The 20998-nt window shown below is 45.5% G+C and overlaps 1 protein-coding gene across 1 annotated transcript in view; it reads left to right on the top strand.

Annotated features, from left to right (window-relative positions):
- ALS2 (alsin Rho guanine nucleotide exchange factor ALS2) overlaps nt 1–20998 on the top strand; it is a 55190-nt gene that overhangs the window by 14843 nt on the left and 19349 nt on the right. The window contains exons 10-14 of the mRNA XM_063317985.1: nt 1468–1639; nt 2456–2636; nt 3550–3615; nt 18226–18388; nt 20864–20995. Of these exons, the coding sequence (XP_063174055.1) occupies nt 1468–1639; nt 2456–2636; nt 3550–3615; nt 18226–18388; nt 20864–20995 (714 nt within the window). The remainder of the gene's footprint in view (nt 1–1467; nt 1640–2455; nt 2637–3549; nt 3616–18225; nt 18389–20863; nt 20996–20998) is intronic.

A 20998-nucleotide genomic window follows, 5' to 3' on the forward strand; every position in this document is an offset into this window, starting at 1 on the left:
TGCCTTGTGAAATCAGTTGTGGCATGTGGCGTTTTGTTTGAGCCTGCTGAATGTAGTCCTAACAATTTGTTGGGGAGGGGGAAAAGAAAAGAAAAGAAAAGGGGGAATGGTGAAAGTGTGAGGACAACATAATTTCCTTAAATAGTAACCTTAAACAAAGCAGTAGTTAAGTGCCACACAGACATTCTTGCATTTAATAGCCAGTGAACGTATGTAATAGCACAGGAAATTGTCTCTGTTTTGTTCTTGAGAAATAATGTTAAATCTCCTGATTAATTCTGGATCTTCTTAGAGCGGCTTCTTTGTGATTAGTGACAGAATACCATGCGAAGTTAAAAGGTTCCCCCATTGCTTCTTAGATATTGCCATTCCTGATGTCAGATTTGTGTCTGTTTATTCTTTTACATAGACATAGATGAGCTGGTAAAATGTAAAGTTAATAAATGTCAGGGGATTGTAACTGAAAACATTTAGAGGGTTGACATCACTTCAAACTGCTTTTAAAGAAATTTCATGACATCAGAATTGAACTCTTATTTTTCTGATCCAAGTTAAAAAATAAAATAAATTATATTTGTAACAAAATATATAACCCAATAAATATACACGTTTTGTAAGGCATTTGTTTCAATTTACTGGCCTGGTCTTTATACAGTATAGTTGCTTGCCTTGAAACTACTGTAATTCATAAACTAGTGAACATCCTCTTCCCCTTTTTTTCTTTTCCTCTTATGCCTGAGTATGGTGTAAATGTTCTGTCTTGTTAAACAGTGGCTTTGTATGACATTCAGTCTGGGAAAATTTGCACACAATTGCTTTGCAGAGTATAAAGTTACTGCAAAACTTACTGTCTAATACTTGATATAGGAAGGAAACAATAGAAAGGAGGCAAGATAGATAAAGAATATGTGATTGTTTTAGTTTCATATGCTTAAGCTTCAGTACAGGTTTAATTGTAGTGTGGCATGGAAAGTAGGATGTTCAACCAAAAGCTTCCTGGAAAAGGATGGTTTTGGAGAGGGGTGTAGAGAAAGTAAGTGAGTCTGGAAAGTAGGTCCAAGAGCATCAGCAATAAAGCAGAAGGGATAAAGTTTTCTGAAGGAGATTAATTGATATCTTTGAACATCACTGGAATCTGATTTCACAAGCCAGACTATCTGTGTCAAACCTGGGCATTTAAGGATAGGATCAGAGAGGAAGCATACAGGTACAGTTTATCAGATCTGAGACTTCTATTGCTGAATCTGGTCAATGTAATAAATGCCTGAAGTATTAATATTGCACATGATACACATACCATGATTTAGAAACAAGGGTATAATAAGTTATGTCAATGTTATATGTGCACATTGTAGAGTTTATTTCGCTATGTAAAGTGGAAGAGGCTGATGTCGACCAGAACATAAAATAGGACTAACCTTGAGTCTTGTCCTGAGAGATTTTCAAAATAATGTATCTTCCCTCCAGCTGGGGTATATTAGCAACGTGACAACAGGTGGAAATAAGTGTTTGGCTTTAGTGGACAAAAACATTATGGGGTACATCGCCAGTCTTCATGAGTTGGCTTCGACGGAGAGACAGTTCTACTCTAAACTGAGCGCTATAAAATCTCAAGTTCTCCGACCGCTCTTGGGATTCGGTAAGAGGTGTTTTTACTGCATTGTTTTCAGTCTCTGACTTCTAAAAATCACAACACATGATTTTTGGTTCCTTTTCTTGCAGTGCCATTGTATTTTTACCTCCTGTTTTGCTCTGAATACAGACCTCTCTAATAGCACCCCCCTGCTCAGTCATATATTGTGCTAGTTGAAAGACTGTCAGCCTTCGAGGTGGACCAAGTCAGGAAACAAAACAGTGCAAGAAGTACAGGAATGCTACATTATTGTTGTAGGGTATAATAACAGAAACGTGAAAGCTTGACTGAGTTTCCTTTTATACCAAACAGAATCAAGGCAGTGTTATTTTGAGTTTCTTTCTCACATTTTTCCTTTTCCCAGCTGAAGGAGAACTTGGGGAGTACATGATACAGTTCCATGAACTTCAACATTCAACATTTTTGAATGCTGAAGTCTCACAATCCTCACACTCTCTCCTTCCTCATTTTCCCTCACACAACCTGACCAAGTGTTTCCCATTTTCCAAATTAACACACTAAACCATGGGTCTTGCCCTGCTATCCAAGAGTGCTTTCCCTCAGAGGCTCATCTTGCAGCTGTGGGACTCAAAGTGGCATGCCCACCACCCAGACACACAAATGTGCAAGGCAGCAATCTCCCCCAGAGGTATCTCTTGGCCCCATTCCCTCAAGGGCCGTGAGGTGGCAATCTCCCCCAGAGGCATCCCTCAGCCACCCAGGCTGAGACAGTGCAGGCTGCAGGGCTATGATATGTTGAATCGGCAATGTTTCCACCATGCATTACAACTATATCAACTGCGTACCCTTGTTGTGTTACAGATAATTTAGGTACAGCATCTACCATCCAGTTGCTGCAGGAAATGGCAAGTACATTCAGCAAACTGTGTTACCTGGTTGGTCAGCATGGAGCCTCTTTGACTAGCTTTCTTCAAGGATTAAAAGAGGCAAAGAATTTGGTGATCCTGAAGCATTCAAATTTGTTTTTGGAAAGTTATACTGAGTAAGGATCTCTTTGTTTTAGTTTTAATTTGTAGATCTTTATACAAATATCTTTATTTATCTTTATACAAATATCTTTATACTGAGCAAAATTGCACCTGAAAACAAAATGGGTTCTAAAGAAAAATTGACATACAAAAAGAGGTTTCAAGCATTATGCTTATTATTTTCTGAATTACTGACTTGCCCTGTAAGATTGAGTTGAATGATTGGGAAAAACACCAGACACTCCTTCAGATTGGCAGGCAACAGGCAAAATTCTTGAACCTGTCTTCATTTGGCTAGTTTCATGACTGCATTAACACTGAAATAGAAGTACTGGGCATTTTCAGTTATCAAATGTAAGGTATTCCCTGCTGTCGATACAGGGGAATATTAAAGCTGTTAGTCAATAATCTTTAAAAATACGGCCCATAGATTCATGCCGTGATATATCTGTTCGTTTTAATGTGACATACAAGTGGCTGCTGAGCATATCCTCTTGACAGGTGCCTCAGACAGGAGCACAGTAAGGAAGAATACATCCTTTGGGTATTTTCATATAACTTTTGTATGGAAGGAACCGATGCAGCTTTGCTCCTTTCTGTGCAGCACTTGTGATGTGGGCCAGACAGGACAGGAAGAAGAAGTTTGAGGGTTTTTTTAGTAATTTTGTAGTACTGTACTGGGGGGAGAGCAACATGTATCAAAATTTGGACATCGAGTTCCTTGTTACCAAAGCAAAGTGAGGGGGAACTCTACCACCAAAGTTTTGTGATACAAAGGGATTGAAATGCTAAAGGCTGGGGGTTTATTATTATCATTATTTTTTGAGGCAGAAAGAGTTTCACTCCTTACATCCTCCATTAGACCGATTCATGATGATACTTTAAATCCATAGGAATATTCACTTTTCTTCCACTGTTCTGCTTTAGGTACTGTACTTCCTTGACAAACTTTTTGGTGATGGGAGGATTTGCACTACTCTCCAAGCCAGCAGTGTAAGTGTATATTTTCATGCAGAGTCGTTTGATTTATTGTTGCCCTAACGCCTGATGAATGACAAATCACAGTAAAGGTCAAGCTTGTGCACTTTTCAGTTTTCTTTCCTTGTGTAAATGGAAGTGAAGACTGTAGAGCATTTCTTTGATTACTTCAGATGATGCCTTATTTATGTATATTTTTTGCTCATAGTAAAGTATGGTTAAATAAGATTACATGTATTTTACTTTTCTGCTTCAAATATTCTTAAAGCAACTTAGAAATAAAGAAAATGCCATTTTAAAAAGTTAAGAGAACTAATCAGTGCATTTTTAACATTCACTTAGTAAGATATAATTTATGGTCCTCCGAGGATAATCAGTGTGGAGATATCCTTCAAGAAGGTATGTGGCAGCCATTAGGAAAACATCAGCTGAGTCCAGAAAGGCAAGACGGGTTCAGGAAGAAACTCAGGATTGACTCTTGGGTATGAAAGGGAGGGAGGGAGGGAGGGAGAAAATCCGTCGGCTTTCAAGGTTCTGTTATACCCTATATTAACAGCCTTTCTCAACCTTTTGACCCTGGAGGAACCCTTGAAATATTTTTCAGGCCTTGGGGAACCCCTGCACATTCAGGCTCAAATATAGTCCAGAAGCTACAAAATTATATTCGTTTCATGTGCAGGCCTGTATATATGTATTAACAGTGTTCTTAAACTAAAAATAAATAATAAATCTTACCTCTTTAATGTGAAGTTGCCTGGATATGAAATAATTTTTTAAATAAATCATGATCTCCCAGGGAACCCCTAGTGACCTCTCATGGAACCCTGGGGTCCCACAGAACCCTGGTGGAGAAACCCTGCCCTACAACAATAGAGTTCCAGTAGTTCTTATGGTGTCTGTTTCCTGACCTGGCTTACACTGAAGGGCTGACAATCAAAAAAACTTTCTGAAAACTTCATGAATGCAAACAGCCTTTGCCATGATTCTGCCACAGACTAGAAACATTCACATGTCCTTCAACAGAGAAACCAAACTTGCCTGGACCCTCTGCCTATGCACATTTAGTCCAGTGATGTAAATACAGACAAGAGAGGGGTGGGAGTTGCCTTGGAGTCCACAGGTACAACCTGACCATGGTCGATTGCAGGGTTGGCATATGCCCATAGAAAAACCTAGGCATTTGCATAAGGTTACTCAAAGGGTGGCAGTGGAGTGGCAGGCAAAGACTAACCTCAGCAGCTAACCTCAGCATGTATTGAGTTGGACAACCATTAGATGACAACAAAGAGATAACATAAAACTCTTAACTCTTTGTGGCCATCCAAAGAATGTTTGCAGCCCAGATCTGGTGGTTTTAGTACCAGCAGTGCTGCTTCACCCTCAAAAGAATGCCCTAAGTTGCCACTGCTCCCGTTCTTCTCCAGCCCCAGAACAACCAAAAATGCTAAGAAAAGCAGGACTTCCAGTAGGGAAATGGCAGACTGAGCAGCTGTGCCCACAACACAGCAATTTTGGGGGGCTCAGACAGGTTTTCCTGAAGCCCAGAAACGTTCTCCGGGTAAAGGAGAACACCTGGAATCATCCCATCTGTCCTCTGGACGGCTGCTTGCAGCCAGAAGATCACAAACAGCGTTTTGCGTTCGACTGGTAAGAACCAGCTGGGAGGCAAAGACTTCATCACTTTCCAAGGCGTGCTATAGCCTTAAAGGGACACTAAGACCGGCCACCCCATTTCTAAATCACTAAATTTATGTGTGTGTTTTTTTTTAAGTATGTGTAACCTAAGAGAGGCTTTCTACGGGAGGAGAAGCTGGCTCTCTTGGTGCTTATCATTATTTTTGGGATTACTTTTTTTTAATCTTTTTAAAGTTTTGGACTTCGTTTTCCTTCCAAATATAAAGGCGTATTGAGAGTAAACAATTGTCTTCCTGTTATTATTTTCATACTAAATTTGAACATATTAGCATTTTCCTACACATTGAATCAGCTGATTTGAACCTTCAGCTTTCTGTTTCTATTTTCCCTTGGGAACTGTCTACCTATCTCATTCTCGCTTGTGTAAATACTTTCCAGAACTTTTCCATATCTTCAACTTTCTCTGGTTAAGTTCCTAGGTAGTGTTATAATCTACTGCGTGAAATGTGGAAGATTTTAAAGAGATTTTTCCTGACTTCTACCAAGCTTTTATGCAAGGCATTCAGGACATTGTGGAAAATATGAGGTCGAAAATGTGCCATCAGGTTGGGGATGTGGTGGATGAAATTGGGGAATTCAACAGTGATAGAAATGTTCCTTCTAAGAGTAAGATTGGGATTTCTATTGAGATGCTGGATGGAGATCGGATAGTGGAGTTGGAGAAATTTAATGGAGATCGGCAAGCAATAAGTGAAATTGATTTTCTGGTGGAATGCCATGAAAAAGAAGGGGTCATTATGTGTGGGAGGTTTTTTGAAGAGAAGTTGGGCTGTTTGATTCAAGAGAAAAGCTTTCAAGAGAAAAGCTCTATGCACATTGTGGGGTATGTAAATGCTCTGGTTTATTTTGAACTAGGATAAGGGTTAAATGTTTATCTGGATTGCTTTAAGGGTTCAACTGATGTTATTTGTTTTTAAGAATTTGGATTATTAGGGTATAAAAACGTTTATTTGGATGGTTTTAAGGATTTGATTTAAGGCCACTGTTTTGAATTGTTTTTGTTTTTGGGTTTATTAAGATTAAGATTATTAAAACTGTTGTACTATTAAGTATAATGGCAGACAATTTATATGCTTTTTAGTTTGATTCTTATTATAGTAGACAGAAATGTATAGAATAGTAGTAGGAAGGGAATAATTAAATAAGTGTTATCTTTTGTGGGGGGAAAGTTGTTTAGGAGGTTTATATGATTTTTTTTCTTTATTTTAATATAAGGGGGGATGTCATGCGCTGCCTACCTCTGAATAACGTTCAGACGCTGGTTTGCAAATCAGGTTCTGGTTTATTTCAGGGCAGGTACAACGTTGGTAGAAAAAAGCTGAGAGTGACAGGAGCGCGCCGGTGCGGGGTTTAAATACCCCGCGCCGGTCAGCGCCCCCTCGCTCTCGGTCACGTCACCCCCCTTTGTCCCATGCGTTGCCCTGCCATTGGTTGAGGGTTTCCGGGATCGCCCATCCTCAGGTTTCCATTCTTCTGCTGATTGCTTTCAGCTGGGCGATCCCCGTTGTATTGCCGCTGATGGCTTGGGTGGCTCCGTGATTCGTTTAGCTATTGTTTGTTAGCCGTTAGTCGTTGTGGGTTGATGGCTACTTAACTTGTGCCCCTTCACTTATTTCCTTGTCATTGTCATGAGTGCCATTGCGCTGATGACTTTAGCTCAACGGCACTCATGACATACTGCCCCCTTTTCGAATAGTGTTCTCCCCCGGTTTTCTTGGTTTTCCCCGTGGAGCTGTCAAAACGCCACATTTTTTTTTTTTTTTTTTCAAAGTTCCCGCCGGAGTAGTTGTCGCCCCTCCCTTTGCTCCTCCCTCTACCACGTGCCTTCCCAGGGTGTGTCCATGGTGCGCATGCTCGGATTCTGACCTGGCGTGCGCATGCTCCAACCACACCCTGTTTGTTTGGCTCAGTTCGGCGAGGCGAGAGGCGTGGCTGGTCGGGTGCTGCTCAGCTCCAGGTAGGGCCCTTCTTTTCTTATTTAGAGTGCGTCGCCTGTGTTGTGTCTCCTGGGCGTTGCCCCCAGGTTGCCCTGTTGCCTTGCTTGCCACTCCCCCGCGGCCGGGGGGCGGGGGGAGGGTGCTGGCGCTCGTTTGTCACCACCCCGTGGGCCCGGGGTGGGGGGAGTGAGTCCCGGGGGGGGGAAGGTCCACCCAAGTCGCGGGCTTGGGGGGGGCCCTTTCCCTTGGGGCACAGGAGGCGGGGGGGGGCCTGCGGGGGGGGGTTGGTTTTGCTGCCCTTGATTGCGGTTTGTCGGGGTATGCCCGGTGAAATGCTCTGGTCAGGTCAGGCGCGTTAACGTTGTGCGCCGCCACCCATTCCGGGTGGGGGAAGTGTTTCCACCTGACCAGATAGTGTAGAGTTCCTCGTTGCTTGCGGGAGTCGAGGATGTCCCTGATCTCGAAGTGGTGTTGCCCGTCGATCATTAGCGGTGCGGGCTGTGGCGTGCTTGGGTGCCATCGGGAGGTGGTTGCCGGTTTTAGGAGGCTGGTATGGAACACCGGGTGGAGTCTCCGGAGGTTGTGTGGCAGGTCCAGGCGTATTGCTACCGGGTTCACTATTTGCGTGACTCGGAACGGCCCGATGTACTTAGGCCCCAGTTTTTTCGAGGGTTGGGTTGACTTTAGGAACTTGGTGGAGAGATAGGCCATATCCCCCGCCTGGAACGTCGGTTGTTGGCGCCGGTGCTTGTCGGCCTGCTCTTTGTAAGCAGCCTGTGCCTCCTTCAGCGCCGCCGTGATTACTGGCCATGCTTCCGCGATCTTCCGTCCCCAGTCGCTGGCGTCCACCTGGGGTTCCGGGGGTTGAGGTAGCTCCGGTATGGGGACGAAGTCGCGCCCCGAGACTACTTCGAACGGGGTTTTCCCCGTGCTCGTGTGGACGGCGTTGTTGTATGCGACTTCGGCGAACGGGAGCAGTTCAGCCCAGTCGTCTTGGTGGTAGTTCGTATATGATCGTATAAATTGCTCTAAGGTGGCATTAAGAACCTCAGTGGCTCCGTCCGTCTGCGGATGCCAAGCCGTAGATAGGGCCTGTTGGGTCCCCGTCAGCTTCAGGAAGGCCCGCCAGAATTTGGAGGTGAACTGTGTGCCCCTGTCGGTCACCACACGTGCGGGACATCCGTGTAGCCTGTACACGTGGATGAGGAAGAGTTTGGCTAGTTGTTGTGAGGATGGGACCGACGTGCAGGGGATGAAGTGGGCCTGCTTTGAGAAGTAGTCCTTCACCACCCAAATGGCCGTTTTCTTCTGGCTGGGTGGGAGGTCCACTATGAAATCCATAGAGATTTCCTCCCATGGGCGGGAGGGTTCTGCCACCCGTTGCAATAGCCCCGCGGGTTTGCCTGGTGCCCGTTTGGCCCTAGCGCACGTTGGGCAGGACGCCACGTAGGTTTTTACGTCTCGCCTGAGCGCGGGCCACCAGAATTGGCGCCGTGTTAGGTGTAGGGTCTTGAGGAACCCAAAGTGTCCCGCTTGCTTGGCGTCGTGTGACCTATGCAAGATCGCCTGGCGTTGCGAGTCCGGGACGTAGATTCTGCCTTCCCCCCATGCCAGGTCTTGCGCCATCGTTACCTTGTCGGGGTTTGCCAGGAACCAGGGGTCGGTTTTGAGGGCGGCGGCGAGGTCCGTGCGCATTCCCCCTGGTAGTTGCGGTTGGCTTCTTTCCGTCGCCGGTTGTCCCGCCGTCGGCTGCGCCGTAGCGTCGAGCTGCCTCCGTGCGCCGCTTCGGGTGGTCACGGCCATCCCCAGTTGCGAGGCGGATAGGACCGTCCCAATGGTGTCTGGGGCGGGCTCTTCGTCTTGGGGCAGCCGGGAGAGGGCGTCGGCCAGGAAGTTCTTCTTGCCCGGCATGAACTTCAGCTGGAACTCAAAGCGGCTGAAGAATTGGGCCCATCGGACCTGTTTTGGGCTAAGGCGTCTAGGCGTTCGTAGGGCCTCGAGGTTCCGGTGGTCCGTCCAGACCTCGAATGGTTGGGTGGCTCCCTCGAGTAGGTGACGCCATGTCTCTAGTGCCGATTTCACCGCGAAGGCTTCTTTCTCCCAGACGTGCCATCGCCTCTCTGTCTCGGAGAACTTCCTTGACAGGTAGGCGCATGGTTTCAGGAGCCCCGTGGAGTCTTTTTGTAGCAGGATGGCTCCCAGGGAGAAGTCTGAGGCGTCGGCTTGGACCACGAACGGCCGTTCTGGGTCCGGGTGCGCGAGGATTGGCTCCGTCGTGAACAGCGCTTTCAGCTTGTCGAATGCGGTCTGGCACGCGGGAGTCCAATTCAGCACTGTGCCTGGGTTCTTGGCGCGTCGGGTGTCCCCCACCCCTTTGGTTTTGAGGAGGTCCGTTAAGGGGAGGGCTATCTCAGCGAACCCCCGGGCGAAGGACCTGTAGAAATTCGCGAATCCCAGGAAGCTCTGTAGTTGCCGTCTGTTGCGGGGCCGCTCCCAGTTTAGCACCGCTTCGACTTTTGCGGGGTCCATTTCGATGCCGTCCCCGGAGATTCGATACCCCAAATAGTCTAGCCGCTCTTTGTGAAACTCGCACTTTGTAGGCTTTGCATAGAGCTGCGCCCTTCTGAGCTTGTCGAGGACTTGCCTGACTAAGGTTACGTGTTCCTCGTGTGTTTTTGTGTAAATGAGGACGTCGTCGATGTAGACCAGGACCCCTTTAAACAGATGTTCATGCAGTACCTCATTGATGAGCTGCATGAACACCCCAGGGGCCCCCGCGAGTCCGAAGGGCAGTACCTTGTACTGGAAGGCGCCTAGGGGGCAGTTAAACGCCGTCTTCCATTCGTCCCCCTCCCTGATTCGGATGCGATAGTACGCCTCGCGAAGGTCCAATTTGGAAAAGACTTTGCCCGTGGACAGGTGGGCGAGCATGTCCTTCACCAGGGGTAAGGGGTATTTGTTGGACAGGGAAGCCGCGTTTAGGCCCCGGTAGTCGGTGCAGAGCCGTAGGGTCCCGTCTTTCTTCTCCCGGAATAAGACGGGGGCTCCGACCGGTGAGCATGCTGGCTCTATGAATCCCCTGTCTAGGTTTTTATCGATGAACTCCCGGAGGGTTGCCATCTCCTTCGGGGTCATCGAATAGATCTTTGGTCTAGGTAGGGGGACGTCGGGCAGTAGGTCGATCCGGCAATCCGTCTTGCGGTGGGGGGGTAGTTGGTCTGCCTCTGCCTCTCCGAAGACCTCGGAGAAGTCGGCGTATTGTTCTGGTAGGTCTGCTGTGGTAGCGGCGTTGTCTTGTGTGGTCGCCTCCGCTCGTCCTACCGTGGGGTTGCTTTTGCCAGCTGGTACTGGTGCTCGATACTCGCCGTCGCCGAATGTGAAGGTGCGGGTCGCCCAGTTGATCCGCGGGTTGTTTTTCGCGAGCCATGGCATCCCCAGGACTGCAATGGGCCGTCCAATGGGCGTGACTACGAACGATGTGCGCTCGGTGTGAGTGCCCATTTGCAGGGTGACCGGCTCGGTTTGTAGCGTGGCTGGTTTCCCTCCCGCTGTAGAGCCGTCCAGCTGGTGGAATGCCAGCGGCGTGGGGAGGGGGAAGCAGCGGAGGTCGAGTTTGGCGACTAGGTCGGGGTGGATGAGGTTTTTTGAGCACCCCGAGTCCACTAGTGCCGCGGCCGTGGTGGCTCCGTTGCCGGCAGAGAGCTGGATTGCTGCCAATATTACGGAGCTTTTGTCGTTTCGTTGAGGTGGTCCGCGTTGCTGTCCCACCGCCTGCCTCGCCACGCGTCTCAGGGCAAGCGGGGAGCATTTCCCGCCGGCTGGTCGGGGTCGGTATTGTCCTCTTCCCCCCAGTAAGCGTCCCAGCCCTCTTCCGGTGTCGCTGTGGCCACGGTCATTCGGCGGTGAGGGGGCGGCCCCGGGTTGGGTGGTTTGGGGCTAATTTTCGGGGCGGGCTTGGGCGCGCTGGTCGGCGGTCGGTTGGCGAAGCAATCCGCCGTCTTGTGCCCTAATTTGCCACACCTCCCGCAGGGCTCCCGGTTGAACTTCTTTTTTGGGTATATGGGGCCGGCCATCCCCCCGTGTGGTGCGGGTACCTTTTTCCCGACATAGTTTGTGTCTTCCGTGGTTGTCATAAGGAAGGTGCGGTGCGCGTGTTCGGCTTTCCCCGCGAGGTGGATCCACCCGTGTAACGTTTCTGGGTCGTCGCGGTAGAGGGCCCATTGGAGCACGTCGCGGTTGAGCCCCCTTTTGAAGATTTCCAGCAGGGTGGTCTCAGACCAGTCGCAGACCTTTCCCGCGAGGGCTTTGAACTCCAGGGCGTAGTCAGGGACCGTGCGTGTGCCCTGTTTAAGTCTCTGGAGTGCGCTTTTCGCCCGTACTTTAGCTAGGGGGTCTTCGAAGTAGTTTTTCATCTCTTTGATGAAAGCAGGGAAGGTGGCGAGGGCGGGGGAGCTGGACTCGTACAGTTGGACGTACCAGTCCGCCGCCCTGTCTTGGAGTTTGATCGCCACGGCGGCGATCTTGTCGGCCTCGGAGTCATAGGAGTGTCCGTGCCTCCCCATGAACTCCCTAGCGTTGGTAACGAAAAACGAGAGTTTTGAGGGGGTCCCATCGAAGAAGATGGGGAAGTCCTTTGGGGCCCGGGCGTTTTGTGCGGCCCCGCCTCTCGCTTCCCGGGGTGTGGTGTCGGCCGCCTGTGCCGTCTGCTGGCTCTCCGCTGGCCCGTGTGGGTTCGGTGCTTCGCTCGGGGTGTGGGCTTGTGCGGGGACGTCGTTGGGTGGCGCGGGGGGCATAAGCGCCTGGAGCATGGTCCGGAGTTCCGTCAGCTGAGCCCGCATGGCCGCGAGTTCAGCTCGTGCCTCCTCGTCCACAGCCCGCGCCGCCGCTGGGGCCGGTTCCGTTGGCGCGTCCTCGGGGGTGGGTTGCCGGTGGGGTTCATCGTCCCTCCGCCGCGGGTCCGCTTCCTCCTCCGTCTGATGGGTGTCTCCGTCGTCCTCCTCCGTGTCGAGCACCGTGGGGCTGTCGCTCCACGCCCGTTGCTGGGGTGCGATGTGGGGCGCGGGGTCCTCCGCTGGTTTCGGAAGTCGTGCTGCTCCCTCCCGCGGTCGGGTTGCCTCCGTCGCCATCTCCCCTTGGGGTTGGAGCTGAGGCTCGGGTCGGGTGGGGTGGGCGTCCATGGCTCCGGGAGTCCGCGGTGCCTCTGGCCTCGGTCGGTCCTCCTCTGTCTCTTGCCGCGCGGCTCGCCCTCCTTGCCCGCGCCGTTCCGGCCTCATCTTGCTGGTCTTCTCGCCGTCTACTCCTCCCGCGGCTCGTTGTCGTCCGGTGGGGCTCGGCGAGGCTGAGTTTATGACTCTCAGCTTTATGTCATGCGCTGCCTACCTCTGAATAACGTTCAGACGCTGGTTTGCAAATCAGGTTCTGGTTTATTTCAGGGCAGGTACAACGTTGGTAGAAAAAAGCTGAGAGTGACAGGAGCGCGCCGGTGCGGGGTTTAAATACCCCGCGCCGGTCAGCGCCCCCTCGCTCTCGGTCACGTCACCCCCCTTTGTCCCATGCGTTGCCCTGCCATTGGTTGAGGGTTTCCGGGATCGCCCATCCTCAGGTTTCCATTCTTCTGCTGATTGCTTTCAGCTGGGCGATCCCCGTTGTATTGCCGCTGATGGCTTGGGTGGCTCCGTGATTCGTTTAGCTATTGTTTGTTAGCCGTTAGTCGTTGTGGGTTGATGGCTACTTAACTTGTGCCCCTTCACTTATTTCCTTGTCATTGTCATGAGTGCCATTGCGCTGATGACTTTAGCTCAACGGCACTCATGACAGGGGAGTAACTGTACTTAGTGATTTTTATAATGTGCTAAAGTGGAATGATTTATAGAAATAATGTGGTTTTGGTTTAATACAGAGAAATTTTTGTATATCCTTGCTGTTAAAAGTCCAAAGTCACATCTTTCTGTAATTTTGAAAAAAAAAAATTATCTTGTGTTTTCACAGCTTTTTAGTTCTTTTTCCCTTTTTTTGTAGTTTTTTGTTTTGTCGTAGCTTTTATCCTTGTCTCGAAACTTGATAAAATTCTTAATAAAACAAAAACAAAAATGCTAAGAAAAGCAAAAGTCCAAAATGGAAATGCAGCTAGATGGCTGGTGCTGGGCAGGCAGTACTGTTCTTTAGCAACAAGCTCATTCTGAAATACTGAAAAACAACTAGGAAGAGTGCTTACAGAGTCATTCTACAAGCTGTCCCTCAAGGTTATATTGTAGAGGTGTACAAATAATGTATATAATTTGGGCTTGTTTGTTTGTTTTTTCGGGGTACTGAGAAGTCTTAAAATCTACACAAATAGTCTACTGTTTTCAAGTTTCCCATATCAGCCATTACTAGCGTTTCTGCTGAGGCTTGAGAGAGGCCAAACTGCTCCTGCAAGAGGAGTGAGTAGGCAAATGAAGCTGAATTTGCTTTATCTCCAGGGCAATCTCCAGCTAGAAATGGCTTGTTATCTGTTTATACATTTTCTAAGCCACTTTTCATTGATAATATCTCAAAGCAGCAGTAAAGCAAAACCATTTACAATTCCACCAACCGTACAGACCCATTACCAGACTAAGTCAGGTCACCCCATTCTGAAATATATAAACTGAAATGTTGTAAGACTCTAAGAGGCACCCACATACCTCCAGAATTTATTTTATTTATTTATTTTATTTATCAAATTTGTCACCGCCCATCTCCGACCGGAGGGACTCTGGGCGGTTTACAGCACAGAATAAATATACAATAAAAACTCAAATAAAAACACAGTAAAATTCCAATAAAATCCCATTAAAAACCAAAAGAATTTCTTAAGTACCCCAGCTCATAAAATCCAGATGGCTATGATCTCTTCAACCATCATGTAGGAGGCACCAGCCAACCCCAAGTATGTCGATTCTCCTCCCTGCCCCAAGCCTGGTGGCGGAGCCAGGTCTTCAACTTCCTCCGGAAGGCTAAAAGCGATGGGGCTAATCTTGCCTCCTGGGGCAAGATGTTCCAAAGGGCGGGCGCTACTGCCGAGAAGGCCCGCCTCCTGGACCCCGCCAGATGGAATTCTCTTATTGACGGGGTCCGCAGCAGGCCCTCTCTGCATGAACAGGTGGGACGGGCTGATGATACGGGGAAGAGGCGGTCCCTCAGGTAACCCGGTCCCATGCCATGTAGGGCTTTAAAGGTGATAACCAACACCTTGAATTGGACCCGGAAGCAAACTGGTATCCAATGCAGCTCACATAGCAAAGGTGTTATGTGCACCCTTCTAGGGGCACCAAAAATAGCCCACACAGCCGCATTCTGGACCAGCTGAAGCTTCCGGATACTCTTCAAGGGTAGCCCCATGTAGAGCTCATTGCAGTAGTTTTTATGGGAGATAACAAGGGCATGAGTGGCCGTCCGAAGGGCTTCCTGATCCAGGAAAGGGCGCAACTGGTGCACAACACGAAGCCGTGCAAAGGCCCTTCCAGCCACGGCTGCCACCTGCTCTTCCAGCAGGAGCCGTGAGTCCATGAGGACCCCCAGGTTATGAACCATGTCTGTCTGGGGCAGTGCAACCCCATCCAGAGCTAAAGATGACAAAGTCCTGGATACGGAGGAACCCTTAACCCACAGCCATTCCGTCTTACCAGGATTCTGCCGAAGCCTGTTGTTCCCCATCCAGACCCCCACAGCCTCCAGGCACCGAGAGAGGGCAGTCACAGCATCACTTACCTCACCCGGGATGGAGATATACAATTGAGTATCATCGGCATACTGATGATACCTCATCCCGTGGTGACGGATGATCTCGCCCAGTGGTTTCATGTAATTGATTGGGAGGAATGTGAACTTGTGGACATAATTCTTAATCATCTTTTTTACCCCCAGGAATACTTCTGTTTATTCCCATTGCCACTTTTGGACATTCAGATCAATGTTGTCCATGTGGCTGAAAAGTTACCCACATGAGGCTTAAAAGATCAGTTTTGTGCTCCTGAGATGCTCATACTATAGAGATTTATGCTATGAAAATGATCTCCCTCTGCTATCTGTCTCCTCCTTTTGTCCTTTTCCTCTTTCAGATGAATTATTATTTATTTAAATGTATTTATTTTATTATTTATTTGAATCCCAGAAATAAAAGTTTCTTATCCTTAAAACAGCCTTGGGACTAACATTTTGTGTGTAACTGAGAACCAACTGTATCTTGCTAAATGGGAAATACATAGTAAAGAATCCTGCCCCTTAAATCTATGGGCATTGACAAACTCTTGACTTCGACAATAGTTCTTTAATAAGCATTAATAATGTCTCAGTGCTGATTGTAGTAATAATACGGCCCTTATTTGGTGGCCATCTTATTAGGTACTATCTCATCCAACTGTTCCTTTATGGGTCTGAATGGATGCAGGGATACCTCTCTGGAGATATGTTTTAAATGATTGATTCTTTCAACGGGGGTTTTTCAGACTAATACAGTAGCCTGAAAAAGTTTGTGGCTACAGTTTTCTTCTCAAGGTTTTTCAAGAAATTCATCCTAGTAAGAAAGAAATAGGCTGAGATGGTTCCTTGTCAGGCAGTTTTGCAGCAGTTTCTTTGAGATGTTAACCAAAATTTGATCTTGCTGTAGTTATGATACTCCTTGATGTTTGTCTATAGTTACTTTTAAAGCACTAGTAAGTCTAGGGTCTGATCAAAGGAGCTCTGATTTTTTAAAGAAATCTTTTTCTTCAAACAGGTTAGGAAATGAGCCAGGAAAGTCACCAAGATACAGTTTCATTTCATACTTCTGTGACAGTACCTCATTAACCATGTTGAGCGGCCCTGCTGTTAGCTCACTAACCTTCTCCTTTGTTCTCTAAGCTCTGATTTGTCTCTGCTTTGCTTCTTCCTTCCACTTTCTACTTTCTTCACTTACATCCTAGGTGTACAATAATAGTAAGTGTCTGACTGGAATCAGCAGCACAGAGGAAGGCAAATTTATTCCCCGATGTAGCCTTATCTAATGTAGTGTTTATCCAAAAAGAGACTCTCCTGAATTTAAAATGTTTCGTTTCAAACAAAAGCAGTGTTTCAGGGTCTCCACAGAATGGTGCATTTTGTGTGAGTTTAGGGAGCAAAAGGATAAGCTTTGTGCGAGAATAGACTCTTCTGCTTGGGTGACTGTGGGGCTGGATAGGGTCACAATATTGTGGGGAGGGGGTTCTGTAGGGCCCTGCCATTATGGAAGTGGATGCTGCTTTCTTTTTATTCAAAGAGGTGAGTACAGCAGGGTAGGTTTGTTGTCTTAATGAAATCCTGATGCTGTTGGGATTTCAGAATCGAGATTACATTGGTAATTATTTTTTTGCTTCTTGTAAAGGATTCTAATTAGGAGTTTCATGGAGAAAGTATAGCAATACTTTGGCTCTAATCTGTGCCATACGTACATTGTAGAGGGTTCTTCACTTTCAGTCCTTTAGGAATGATGTGTTGTTTGCATTTGGTTAGAAAGATACCTATTTGTGCTGTTTTCTTGGTACATTTTATGAAACTCTATCCATCTGGCTGAACTTGATGCTTCTCATTGTAGACTTTGTAGGAGGACAGCCATGTGAGTCTGTGGTAGGCAAAAATCAGGAGAGTCTGGTAGCACCTTTTCAGACTAACAAATGTTATTAAAAGGATATGCTTTTATGAAGTATAGCTCACAGCTGTCTGAAAAGATGCTACCAGATTCCTCCTGACATTTGAGTATCATAGAGTAACATGGCTGTCCTCCAGATGAAAAAGTTTATATATGCACAGAAAAATAAACTGTACTTGTTATGAAGGTATACCATTCAGCAAGAGAAAAGCTTTTCACTCATAATTTGTTAAGGTTTTTTTCCTCCTTTACTGCTTTATATGCTTTACTGACACTATTTGTTACCCAGTTTTTATACCTCCCAGTTCTTCAGTGGTTCCTTCACCATCATGTTCTTCACTAATCTCACTTTGCTTTTCTTGAAACTCAAACCACTGCATTACTTGGCTTCCTCATTTGTTTTATCACATTGCTTTTATTGACCTTGGCATGGCAAGGTGTAAGCAACAATACTTTGTTTCTCCATGTCACTGATAGTACCTTCCTTACCTTTGTTTTCTTATTTCCACTAATGATGGTGCTCAGTTTCCTTAAACTTTCTACCTCCCTATCCACATTCCTACCTCCCTATCAGTTGTTTGCTTCTTATTCTTCAGCAGGGTGCAGTCAGTAATACCCAACATCCTACTCTAGCTTAGCTCCCTTCCATTCTCTTGATTTCACTGTACTCAGTGAGGTACAAGCATGGCACCCAACTTTCCCTACTGTTCGCCTTTTTCCCATTCCCATTCATTCATTCCCATAATCCTGGAGAATCTAAATTGTTCCTCTTGTTTTAAAGGTCATGTTCTTGAGGGAAAACCTTACCAATATTTTTGGTGAATACTGTATCAACACATGTTCCATTGCTTTGAATTAATTCATTTTAAAAATGATGCTCAAAACTTAATAGGCTTCTTCCATTTATGGGGGGTGGGGAGGTTTGATCAAAGGTTTCCTATGAAAATCTCCCTTGAAAAAGTAGCAGAACAAATGAATCTTTATAGTAATTGGGAATGTAATTTGAAATTAATAAAAAGTAAGTTCTGCATTTGATTTCTAGTAAAACTGAGCTACTTTCCCAAATTTGACTGAATTGTATGGAAATCATTTCTTACCTCTGTGTTGGTAAATGCAAGCTTTTCTTTTTTCTATCTTTTTAAAAAATATTTTGATAAAATACTACATCGTCATTAAGCTTGTATGTATCATATTTTTTCTATCAGTCACATAAATTATAAAATGGTATTTCTTTTTTTTAAATAGCTTATTATTTCCATAAATAATAGTGAAATAATAAATACTAAATCCCTAAATAAATTTCCCCATTCCTTTCCTTTTAATACTGAGTATTGTTGAAACATAATATATGTCTATCTTTACCTGTAGGGATTTCTTAGGTAAAAACCAAGCATTACTTCAAGATCTGTCAGAGACAAATGAAGAGGTTTATCCATTAATGGAGATGCTAAATGCTCTGTTTTTCTTGCCAATCAGACGACTTCATAATTATGCAAGAGTTTTGCTAAAGCTTGCTACCTGTTTTGAAGTGGTAAGTTGTTCAATGTGAAAGTTTTACTAAATAGGTTATAATTTACTATTTGTTTTTAATTCTATAATCTGCCTCATGATAGATAAAACATATTTAAATACATCCTTTCTAATTAAATTATTTATCTTTTACTGTGTGCTTGTGCATAAAACCCTAATAAGTTAGAATTAAAAAAATAGTAAAACTACATTATTTTTAATGGCTAAATGATACTTTAGTCTTTATAGTATTCTGTCAGAGAGTAAGAAAAGTTTTCTGATGTTAGAATACTTACACAAATTCTTGAAATTTGAAAGATGCCTGTTTTGCTTCAGCAGTAGAATGCCTACAACAGATCAGGTAATTTCAAAATTAGCATACTTACCTTCCCACTTTTCAGTGGGAAATAGGACTACTTGTCTTAGTGATTTAAAGTTTATGCTGTTATATACTCAAGCTGTCTCATTGAAGTCTTTCATGAATTTATCTTCTTATCTTGTTTCATCACTCAGACATTTTTATTTTGAAATCTGTATCAGGTCTAAATAAGGATTTGAGGAACCTTTTGTTAATTGCTTAATATAGAATGAAGAAATATAGACTAAACAGAATTTGGCACATTATCTTTTTTTTTAATAATATTATTAAAGATTATAATTGCGATAGTAAAAACTAATACAAACTAAAAGAAGGAAAGAAGAGTAGTGTCCTAACTGCCAGGAAACACGCTGAGACAAGGAACTGGTCTCTAATGTGTTATTGCTTGTACATAACAGGAATCCTAACAAACTGAAGAAGCGTGGGAAAAACCCAGCCATATAAACCCCAAAGGTTAAGGCGGTCCCGATCTGTGTCTCTTTGAATGGCTGAACAGTTCCTCAGTGCTACGCATGCGCTTAACAGTCTGGGTGGGAGCCCCCTGCTCGCCATCCTTACTCATGACAGAATTCAGTACAAGGTTGTAGCACACCTGTCTACTAACGCTTCCCTTGAAATAATTCTCAGCCCCATAACAGAATGGGACATTGCACTCCAAGAACTGATTTGCATGCTTGCTTCAGGATGGAAGCTGTCAATAATACTGGCAGCTGTGTGGCAGCTGTTCCCATAAAACTTATACTGTTTGGTATCATAAAGTATTTCCATCAGCAAAATTAGAACTCTTAGCAAAAGTATAGAGAATCCGACTGAGGTCAAGTCCAGTAAAAATGCAGCTGAACAGACTGTGGTTTAGAGGACTTTGATAAAGCAGACAAATTCTTATTCGGATAAATTCTAAATGAATTTACCTCTTATTTGGGAAAGTGGTCCAGTGGTTGTTGCTTCCTCTAAAAAGTGGGTAAGCTTCTTCACGTGCTTTGTGTTGAACTCTGGGTGAGGTAGGGATGGCACTAGGACGATTGAACGGCCACCGGAATATGTGCACCCTTCACATTTGAGTTCCTCGTAAGGGGAAGGGATAGGAAAACAAAGCACTGGGAAAATGGAGGCGAAAGGAAGATGTTGCGAAGATTGATAGTGGGATATGCACTGGTGCCGTAGCAGCAATTCCTTTCCTCTACCTGGCTCCTACCCCCAACAAACCCTTTCCTGTTGAGTGAACAATTCAGCATCCCTAACACTCGTGCTGAGAATAACGTCTCAGAGATCTGCCTTCCTAAGTGCATTTGTTTCCCAGAAGAAAGAAATGTTCTTCTTTGCAGTGGATTTCCTGGGGGAGGGAAAACCTTTGGAATTAACAAACCTTCAGGCTTCATGGACACCCTTTTCTCCCCAACAGCCTGTTAAACTGAGGTTTTACTCTAATGCTATAGGTTGTAACCCTTACATGAAAATACCACATGGAATTTGAAACAAGGGCTGCAAGGTTAAGGTTACCCTTAAGTCTCTCTAGAAAATAAAGCTGATCTTCTTAGGTGGCAGCTTAAAAATGACTTTGCTGTAAATCATGCTGAAACCAGCAGACTTTATAAGCCCCTAGGCTGTTTCCAGAATACATATTATAGTTATAAAATCTCCTTAAAGCTGAGGTCAACTACTGGTGATTTCATGGACATATTATGTGGTTTTCTAGGCAGCAGTATAAAAACAGTTTGCCTACTTTCTTTGTTTCCAAATTGTAGACTTGTCTACATCCCTAGGATTCCTGGAAATCTCCCTTCCAAGTACAAATTGGCTGCTCTGCTTTTTTCTTCTGATCCCAGACAAGGTTGCTAGATACTGCCATATGCTGGACCAAAATTGCTTATGAACTTTTTCAGTGTAAATACTGCAAACATTCTGGCCTTAGTAGATTGAAAGTCTTTCATTAAGATTCCTAATATGTCACTATAGCCCCAGTACTATGGAAAGCAAATTTATTTATCTAGCTATTCTGACTTCACTGACATGTTAAATACAGGCTTTTCTAATATTACAATATGAAGTAATTATATTAAAATATTGGATGGCCCTGTTTAACACTAGTCCGTCACTGATCTTTCTCTTTCTGCATAGACGTCTCCAGAATATCAAAGCCTTCAGGATTCCAGCTCTTGTTATGAAACCCTGGCTGTCCATCTCAGTAGGAAAAGAAAAGAAGCTGAATATACACTGGGTTTCTGGAAAACTTTTCCTGGGAAAATGACAGTA

Source organism: Candoia aspera, chromosome 1, assembly GCF_035149785.1.
Source record: "Candoia aspera isolate rCanAsp1 chromosome 1, rCanAsp1.hap2, whole genome shotgun sequence".
NCBI lineage: Eukaryota > Metazoa > Chordata > Lepidosauria > Squamata > Boidae > Candoia > Candoia aspera.